The 10,235-nt window shown below is 43.8% G+C and overlaps 1 protein-coding gene across 1 annotated transcript in view; it reads right to left on the bottom strand.

Moving 5' to 3' along the window:
- Nucleotides 1–3,469: 3,469 nt before the first annotated feature.
- LOC137435171 (acyl-coenzyme A thioesterase 9, mitochondrial) overlaps nt 3,470–10,235 on the bottom strand; it is a 76,627-nt gene continuing 69,861 nt past the window's right edge. The window contains 3 exon segments of the mRNA XM_078785118.1: nt 3,470–3,650; nt 5,509–5,594; nt 5,754–5,844. Coding sequence (XP_078641244.1) covers nt 3,470–3,650; nt 5,509–5,594; nt 5,754–5,844 — 358 coding nt within the window.

Below are 10,235 nucleotides of genomic sequence, written 5' to 3'. Positions count from 1 at the left end.
TGGCCTGTATGCCGGTCAGGGCCAGCCGGTTTTTGTTAGCCAGCACACACAAGACAAGAAGATGCAAGATACAAGCAGCAAGTGCCTTCATTTCCTTCCTCCATTTCTTTCCTTGAATGCAGGTCCTGGGTTGTTGTGTTGTAAATAAAGGTTAAGTTTTGTGCTTGTAAATATAAGAATGTGCCCACCGGCTATGTGTTTAGTTTACAAAATTCCGGAAATGCGCGGATAGTTGTGGGTGTGAGTCTGATAGATTAGCTGCTCAACGCATTAGGAGGGACATATCTAGTGTAAAGAATGTCGCACACATGGGTTAGAATAAATGTTAGGGGGATTACATCTATGTGTCACATTAATGGTAAATGTAGATTGAATGCCAGACTCTGCCGCTCGTTCCGACTAAGGTCGACTGGTCTGGTTAGTTCGTGGCAGGGATGGCGAGTCGACGAGTCTGGTTAGAGAGGGGGTCGTGTTGTGGTTTTTGAAATGAAGGCAACCCCCTTTAGTTAGTTGCACCACAACATGTAGCCTCGCTTAGTCAGTTATTTCTTATTAAATGTGAAGTATAGTCTCCTTCCCAGTGTTAGTATGTGTTGAGGCAGGTAGAGTAAGGGTAGGCCTCATTGGAGCCTGGAATGCCATGTGATGGGTCTAGCGCAAGTCCAACAGGCCCGAGGGAGGAGCTGGAGGGCGTGGCTGGTAAGCAGCAAACAGCCAATGGGAGCTAAAGGGGAGTGGCCAATAACGGCGGCCAATGAGAGCAAAGGGGAGTGGCTAAGAACGGCGGCCAATGAGAGCGAAGGGGAGTGACTAATGAGGGGCTATCGCAACATGTGACCCCCGGGGGCCAGTGGTGGCCCGTGGAACATTCTGGTGGGACTCCGGGGGATATAAAACCCGGCCAGGACCCCCGAACGCTCTCTCTCTGGCCCGACGATCTCCCTGCCTGGACTCCCTAATATAGACTCTCTGTCCCGGGATTCTGAACGCGGTATCTGCCCTGGCGACCTCTGCCTGGACTCCCTGCACATGCGCTTAGCCTCGCTGGCTTTGGGACACGCTCCGTGGATTCCCGTTCGTGCACTACTGAGATCGACGTCCCTGTCGTGGGGGGGGGGGTGGTGGGGGGAGGGGGAATCCGCCCAACGAGCCCTCCAGGTGAACTGTATCAAGTGGCCTCTCCCTTCCCCGAACCTGTCTGAGGGCCCTTGTCAGGGAAACGTAAGTAAGGTGGTTAAGATTCTCTTCTGTGTCCCTTTTCTATCACCATTGTACATTTGTGAATAAATCCTGTGCTTTGTTTCCAACTTGGCCGTTTTCATCCCTTCACCATTGGCCTCGCATTGCACGAGTTAAAACCGCACGATCGGGTTCGTAGTGATTAACGGCACGAGTTATGCGACGCACAAACCGCTCGGGCGTACCATACCTGCGTGACTCGTGTGAGGTCCAACCCCCGTTCTCGCGGCGGCATGTGTTGAAGGTACTCGGGTTGTGACGGGAAACCCTTCCACGCGTTAGCTGTGGGTTTGGCGGCTGGAATTGCTCAGCAATCCGCCCCCACGATTGTAGAGAGGGTAGCAGCCTCGTGGACTCGAAGCTCGAGGGGGAGCAGGGCTTAACCCCCCTCAGTACGTCGACGAGCTCGATATCCGCAACAATATATATATATATATATTATATTTTATATATATATATATATATATACACATACATACATACAGTCACGTGAAAAAGTAAGTACACCCCATGTAAAGTTTTGACTTTTTAAACACATTTCAACATACAGCTACTTGATCTTCATTGCAACAATATTGATAGATAAAGGTGATATAATACAACAAATATCATGAAACATTTACATTTTGTAGTCCATAGTAGAATTTAAATAAACATAAATGCAAATTTCACATGTGGAAAAAGGAAGTACACCCCTACATTTATCACTACTTCAAATCCCTAATTTAGAATCAGGTGCACCAGCTCAGGTGCAAATGATTAGAACATCGTTGGAGAGGATCTTGGAGGAACCTGTCCTATTTAAACCTTAGACATTTAGTTTGGTTTGCTCTTTGTTGTTGAAGTGTGCGGCGTCACCATGCCTCGATCAAAAGAGCTCTCCGAGGCCTTCAGAAAGAAGGTTATAGATGCCTACGAGTCTGGGAAGGGATTTAAAAAGATCTCCAAACAATTTGAAATCAATCATTCGACTGTCCAGAAGATCATCTACAAGTGGAGAAGATTCCAAACAACTGCCAACTTGTTCAGGCCAGGCCACCCCAGCAAGTTCAGCCCAAGAGCAGACCGCAAGATGCTGAAAGAAGTCTCAAAGAACCCCAGAATGTCATCATGGGACCTACAGGTATCTCTTGCCACTGTTGATGTCAAAGTGCACGAGTCTACCATTAGAAAGAGGCTGCACAAATTTGATCTACATGGGAGGTGTGCCAGGAGGAAACCTTTGATGTCCAGAAAGAACATCAGGGCAAGACTAAAGTTTGCCAATGAACACCTAGGCAAAGACCAGCACTTCTGGAACAATGTGCTCTGGACAGATGAGTCAAAGGTAGAGCTATTTGGCCACAGTACCAGAAGACATGTTTGGCAAAAACCAAAGACAGCATTTGACCACAAGAACCTGATACCAACTGTAAAGCATGGTGGTGGAAAATTTATGGTTTGGGGCAGCTTTGCTGCATCAGGGCCTGGGCAGCTCACCATCATGGAATCCACTATGAATTCTTCATTGTACCAGAGGGTGCTTGAGGATAATGTGAGGCCATCTGTCGGAAAGTTGAAGCTCAACCAAAGGTGGACCTTGCAACATGACAATGACCCTAAACATACCAGTAAATCCACCAAGGAATGGCTGAAAAGAAAGAAATGGGGGTTCTGGAATGGCCAAGTCAAAGCCCGGATCTAAATCCCATCGAGATGTTGTGGGGGGATTTGAAACGAGCTGTGCATGCAAGAAACCCCTCAAACATCGCACAGCTGAAATAATTCTGCATGGAGGAGTGGGCATAAATTTCTCCCAGGCGGTCAGAGACTGGTAGACAGTTATAAGAAACGCCTACTTGAGGTTGTTTCTGCCAAAGAGGGCAATACCACCTATTCGAGCCAAGGGTGTACTTACTTTTTCCACATGCGAAATTTGCATTTATGTTTATTTAAATTATACAAAGGACTACAAAATGTAAATGTTTCATGATATTTGTTATATTATATCACCTTTATCTATCAATATTGTTGAAATGAAGATCAAATAGCTGTTTGTTGAAATATGTTGAAAAAGTCAAAACTTTACATGGGGTGTACTTAGTTTTTCACGTGACTATATATATCAGGCATATATGAAAAATCAGGCATTATCAGCACAACTGTTTCTAAAATATTTTGGACACCCTTATAAAGAGGCGATTTCAAGTTACTATAATTTCAAGAAATAAAGGCTTCAGCAAATCTCAAGTTAACCTAATAGATTCCTCACTCTCTGCATCACAGGGGACAAACAAAACATTGCATCGGATTGAAGTCACAGTGCTTGGGAGTAAAGTTGTACCTCGGAGGATAAGTAGAGCAAGGAGCCGATCTCGACAGGGTTCTGAAAAAGGATGTCATCCACTGCAACGACCTCAACTCTGCCTCCACTACATAAACACAAATAATAAACTTCATACTTAACAAATACAATATTGCAATCTTGTAATGGATCTTCTCTAGAAGAAAAGTATTTCAGAAAAGTATTCCAAAACGGATACCTACTGTTTTGCATGAAAAAGGCTGTCACACCAAGCATTGAAATTTTATGAATTATAATATTGAAAATGAAATCCATTGTTGTTTCTTTAAAAAAACATGATAATCATAATGCTCTTTATTTATCAAAACATGCGAATATGACAATTAAAATGTATATTTTCAAGAGGGCCGAAGATTTTTGTGCAATACAGCACTTCATTGGAACATTTGAGAAACTCCATGTATTTATTACACGTGTAAAATTTGTGAACTCCCCGCTGACTTCCTTGTATGACTCGGACAATTAAATTTGGCAAATATTTTTCATTTGAAATTCGCCAAAAAAAACTCATTTGGATGCGAACTAAATATGAACACATGCATACCTGTTTTCAGGATGCACAAACGTGTGGCGTAGCAGGTATGTTCTTGTGACATGGGCTGACAGGAAGGCCTAGAAGTATGCACACTTGCATATAAGCAGTCTAACCTGGGTTTGAATCCCGACTCAGCTATTAACTGTCATCCTGGTGTTTGACAGGAGGTCGATTCATCAATGTGTACCATCCCTCGAATGGACATTTATATTGGTGTCCCATCTGCCGGTATTAGTTGGTGGACGTTAAAGATCCCACAGCAGTGTCCTTCACGAAGGGTAGGAAATCTATCGCTGGCACCCTGAACAAATTACAAATTCCTGCTCCAACTACTGCTGGGAGTGGGATGACAAATGATCAATGATGACAAATTCATGATCCTTGCCAAAAACCTGCTTTGGCAGAATAATCACTTTGTAACAGATTTATAGTACATCTGATCTTGCCACATGCAAAAAAATTCAACTCGTCCATCTAGCTGATTTTTTTTAAATAACGAGATAAAGATGGTTAATCAGGAGATCCTCGAAGCAAAAAAAATAAAAAAATAAATACATATCCCCTTCCGATGTGATATTTTCTAAGTCCAAAAAGGGCACAACTATGATAAAATGATGAAACGCCCTGAAACTCGGACTTGTTCTGTAACTTATGATAATAAAAGAATGTACAAAACTTAAGTTGAATATTTTAAAGGGTTTGGGGAAACCACAGGTGGAACGGACAGACACAGGGCAAACCGATAGTCCCCTCCGGTGAAACCAGTAGGGTCCAATAAGAGGGTCAGCAGGGAACTGGAAAATGGTTGGTATAATTGGGAGACGGCTAAATGTAGTATAATTAATTGGCTTTGCATCATGTGTGGTGAAAAAGGACAGCACAAGTGTTCCTGTAGATTGTGTTCCAAGACCAAATGGAACCATGTTGGGTAATGACATTTCCAAAACCATAATTTCATGTTATATCCAATGAGGATGGATATTTCCCAACTTCATATGGTTGTTTCGACATATTCTGACTTGTGAAGTACTATTTTTTATTTATTAAACATGCATTTCATGTTTATGGTTTCTTTGACAAAAATGAATTTGGATTTGGTAAAACTATTTCAAGCCAAATTATCCAAATTGCCGACTTATAATTGCCAATTTTTCAACACATTATACTTTGTGAATCCTCCTTCAACCTTTTCCGAATGTGTCCCACCCTTTCTCCTTACATATAAGCATCATCTCCCCTTTTCCCATTTGACCTTTTGAAAGTGTATCCCTTCCACCACATCATTCCTACATGCAGACATAATATATGGCCTTTGAAATAAATAACACAATCATACAATTTTTTGATTTCACTGAGGGTTTTAAAGAGAAAATACTGTTCATCAATTCACCTGTAAACACAGGCATTAGCCCAAGCCAGCTCAAATGCCTTCCTCATCAAAAAGCCTCCGAATATCTTGTTGTGAATATTTCTTTCCTGTAAAGAAACAAGGTTAATAAATAAAGGCAGTAATTATCACCAGCAGCAACCGCAGGCTTGTTTTTCCAACTTGACGTCAAGCCATAGTGCAAGGCCAGATTAATCTTGCAAAACTACAAGGGAAGACGTGAAACAAGGAAATCTCTCACAGGTTACCTGTGGGTGGCAGATCATGAGGTTCTTCAGTTTTGTATTTTCCATCCACTGCGAGTTCTCGGGCAACACCCGCGCCTTGAAGGTCACGCTCCTGAAAGCAAAGCATCCACTTATGACATGAGGTGTGCTTGTTGCTTCATTCAAAGTGTGCTGCATAAATGGATTGAATAGACAGGATGTTGATGGAGGTATGCTAGCCGCCATGGGAAACAGGAGAAGCTGATGTTTTGGGCATTACCCCATTGTTGGAGCAAAAGAGGCTTTTTACTGCAAAAGGTTAAAGCCAAAAACGTCAGCTACTTTCTTCACACCACGGTTAGCATATTTGATCAAATTGCCTTTGCGAATAAGAGGAGGTGTGTGTGTGTGTGTGTGTGTGTGTGTGTGTGTGTGTGTGTGTGTGTGTGTGTGTGTGTGTGTGTGTGTGTGTGTGTGTGTGTGTGTGTAATTTATATGTCATGCATATGTGTGTGTATATTGTTGCGGTTTTGAGAACCCACACAGGTAACATCATTAAAGGTTAAAGGTTGCACCCCATAGATAGGCCACAAGCAACATGTAGGTCACCTTAGGACGTTAGTTATTTCATAGTATGTGTTTAGGATAAGGCCATATCCAATAGTTGCATCTGCGTTGTGTAAAACAAATAAGAGTAGGCCCCCCGTCCATTTTGCAGCCTCCCTCCAACCGACGCCATTGAGCGCTATCCTGTCTGCACCCCATTGCCCCTCGCAGTTTGTTACGCTTGCTTGCCAGCAGCGTTTGCTGCTCTTGCTCACTCAAACCAGCCCAAAGGCCACGAGGTAAGGCCCGAAAAGGGGGCGGAGCGCAAGGGTGGGGGTGTGGCCACGTCAAGCAGCCATCAAGGCGGAGCCGGTAAGCCCTCACCAGCCAATCAGGGCTGAGGCGACATCGCCTGACAGGGTGTGGCTGGACATTCCAGAGGGTTCACTGGGCGTGGCAATATAACCCTTCGCACGAGGCCCCCACCTCAGTTCTGAGAAGGGAGAGGCGCTCACAAAGTTCGTGTGCAGAGTTGAGTTATGAGGAGGGCAGTGACAAGTTACGAGCCTTGAACGGAGTTATGAGCCGGGGTCCTCTGTTGGAGACGAGACGTGAGTTCGCTTGTGCAGATGAGACGTGAGTTCGCTTGTGCAGATGAGACGTGAGTTCGCTTGTGCAGATGAGAAGGGAGAGGCGCTTGGTTCGTGTGCAGAGTTACGAGAGGGAGAGACGTGCGGTGACAAGCCTCGATTGATTGATTGCGCTTTACAAAGGGCTGGCGCGCGGCACGCATTGCAGAGGACTGCAGCGTTGATAAGGGAACGTCGTATTGTACCCTGTGATACCGGGCGCGTGAATAAAGGCGCCGGTACAAGTATTACATACGCCATATAATCGTCAACCGACCTTTCCCCGATATATAACTGTCCGCCTCGCGCCAACGCCACGCGGAGAGCTGCCTGACGTCTTCCACCATCTGCACGGTACGAGTCGGGGACCGGACGAGCTGTGGACGCCATCGTTTGACCCTCAACCCGACCATCTTCAAACCCCGTGTGAGTGAGTCTGAGAGTGAACGGCCCGTGTCCAGGGATAAGTATAAGACTGTATAAGGCTGCCCTGTGTACCTGCTTCTTCCTCTTCCCTGTACATTCTTTGTTTTCCTTCCTCTTCTTATTTGTACAAATTGCAATAAATCACCTGTTCTTCCTGGTTTCCTCTCAATTTGACCGTATCAGTCTTTTCCTCAATTGGGTAAGCGTGGCACGATTAAAACCGCTCGAATCGGGTTTAGTACCTGTTAACGGCCCGAATCGCGGCTCGCTTCGCTCGGCGTGTCCACTAACGCCGTGGTTCTGGTGGGGTTATTTCCTTGCTTCACAGTCGGTGTTAGTACTTAGGTAATAGGACTAATTCGACCAACAACCCTATTTAACACCGACCGGAAGGGACGCGATAGCCTCGGGATCGCGTCGGCCAGTAAAAGGACAAGGGGATTAATCCCCCCTTGATAAGGGGAAGGCCGACGTTTGGAGATCCGCAACAATATATCTAAATCTATATACTGTATATACTGTGTATACATATGTATATATATATATATATATATATATATATATATATATATATATATATACATATTTATATATATATACATATTTATATATACATACATATATATATATATATATATACATATATATATATATATATATATATATATATATATATATATATATATATATATATATACATATATATATATATATACATATTTATATATATATACATATTTATATATACATACATATATATATATATATATATACATATATATATATATATATATATATATATATATATATATATATATATATACATATATATATATATATTGTTATGGTTTTTAGAACCTTCACTTTGTAAAATAATAATTCTTGTAAATATCCCCCTTTGTAAAGGTTGCACCCTAGTTGGGTCATATTGCAACACGTAGGACACCATAGATTCTTCTTTAGTTATTTCATTAGTATGTGTTTCATGTAAGGATCTGTTTCCAATAGTTTGACTCTGCGTTGTATTAATCAAATAACCTAGGCCCCTTCAATTATCCCCAATCTCTCTCTCTCTCTCCAAAGTGCCAGTAGCCGTATTGCAGTGTTCGCTGCCTTTTTGGTTTGTTTGCTGGCCCCAAGCCGCCATTACGCACGCGGTCAGAGTGGGAGAAAAAGGGAGGAGCGGCCAGGAACCTAGGCGTGGCCCCATCAACGCGTCACGAGGGGAGGTACGAATGAACCCTCGCGGCCAATCCGGGCCGAGGCGTGTTCACCGGTAGGCGGAGCAAAGCGGACGCGGCTTGATACGCGAGGCTTGTCATAAAAGCGCGAGTGCAAGCCCTTTCACGGGGGAGAGCAGATGCGAGGCAGAGAGCAGATGCGGGGGGGATCGGCAGATGCGAGAGAACAGCGCAGAGGCGGCGAATACAAGAACATTACGCGGAGGATCGTTTGGGACGATCCTTTTGGATACGAACTGCCGCGGTTTGGAGAGCGTTCGGCACACTATACGTACGCGCATTCCAGCCCCTCGCATTTGTAAGGTCCGGTTGAGCGCCAACGACGCCAGCTGCCTGCCATTCTTCGCGGCGGACCCGGACCCTGGAACCATCTGCCTGGACCTTCCTCCCTTACCAGCTACCATTCCGTGCGAGTCTGTTTGCATTGTCATGGGCGTGTTATATAAGAGTGTATAAGGTTGCCCTATGTCCTTTTGTTTCCTCTTCTTGTATATTCCCTTCTTTCGTTTCCTCTTTTAGATAGTAAATAAATCATATTTGTTCTTCCTTCACCCTTCTTATTCTTTGGTTCCTCTCATCCGGTCGCTTTAGTCTTTTCCCCATTGAATATCGGTGGCACGATATAGGAACCGCTCAGAATTGGGTTAGTCTTTTTGCTAACGGCTCGGGCCTCGGATTGCTAAACCGCTCGGCAATCTTCCATCTGGTCCGTGGCTCGAGCAGGAGTATCGTCCTGCTTTGCGGAGAGGTTGGCGAAGGTATCTAGGACTCCATTGACCAGTCACCCTGGTCAACCTCAACCCCGCAAAGGAGTGCAATATTTTCTATGACTCGGACGGCCAGCTTAAAAGACGAGGGGATTAAACCCCCCTCGGTAAGGGGAGTGCCGTAAACCGAGATCCGCAACAATATATATATATGTATATAGGTATGTATGTATGTATGCATGCGTGTATGTATACAGGGTGAGCCAGAAATATGGTCATTTTTGAAATTCGTGTGAAGGAAATAAAAAATTGTATTTCAAAATAAATTAATTCATGATATTGAAGTATATAACATGCATTTTTATTATTTTTTACCGATTTAGTTTTATTTTTTGCAGGCAGAACACTTGAGTGACCAAGTGGAACTGGTCGGGTGAAGAACGCGTTTTCGCTGTTAAAGCTTTTTACAAGAATAATGACAGTGCAACTGCTGCACAACGTCAATTCAAACTCCATTTCAATGTTCAACGTCATGGAAATGTGCCGTCTGTTCGTACTATCAAGTTATGGGTTTAGAAGTTTGAGAGGACCGGTTCAACTCAAAGTCACAGTGTGGTGTGCACTTTCGTCGTTCGGCATCATAGGGCCTTACTTCTTTGAGAACGATAACGGAAATGCCGTCACTGTCACTGCAGCTCGATATACTGATATGGTTTCTAACTTTTGATATGGTTTTCTAACTTTTCTAACTTTTTCTGCCATCTGCTTGGAAATCAGCCAACATCACCGCTTTGCACAAAAAAGGTGCAAAAACAGATCCTAGCAACTACAGACCAATCAGCCTTCTCCCAATTATCAGCAAAGTCATGGAATCCATCATTGCTTCAGATATGAAATCTTTCCTCTTCTCCAATGGCTTGATCTCTGATCATCAATTTGGTTTCAGACCTGACCACTCTACTCTGGACATGCTGC

The sequence above is a fragment of the Myxine glutinosa genome, chromosome 9 (genome assembly GCF_964187855.1).
Source record: "Myxine glutinosa chromosome 9, kmMyxGlut1.1, whole genome shotgun sequence".
Classification (NCBI taxonomy): domain Eukaryota; kingdom Metazoa; phylum Chordata; class Myxini; order Myxiniformes; family Myxinidae; genus Myxine; species Myxine glutinosa.
Note: the sequence above shows the minus strand (reverse complement) of the source record. Positions and strands in the feature narration are given on the sequence as shown.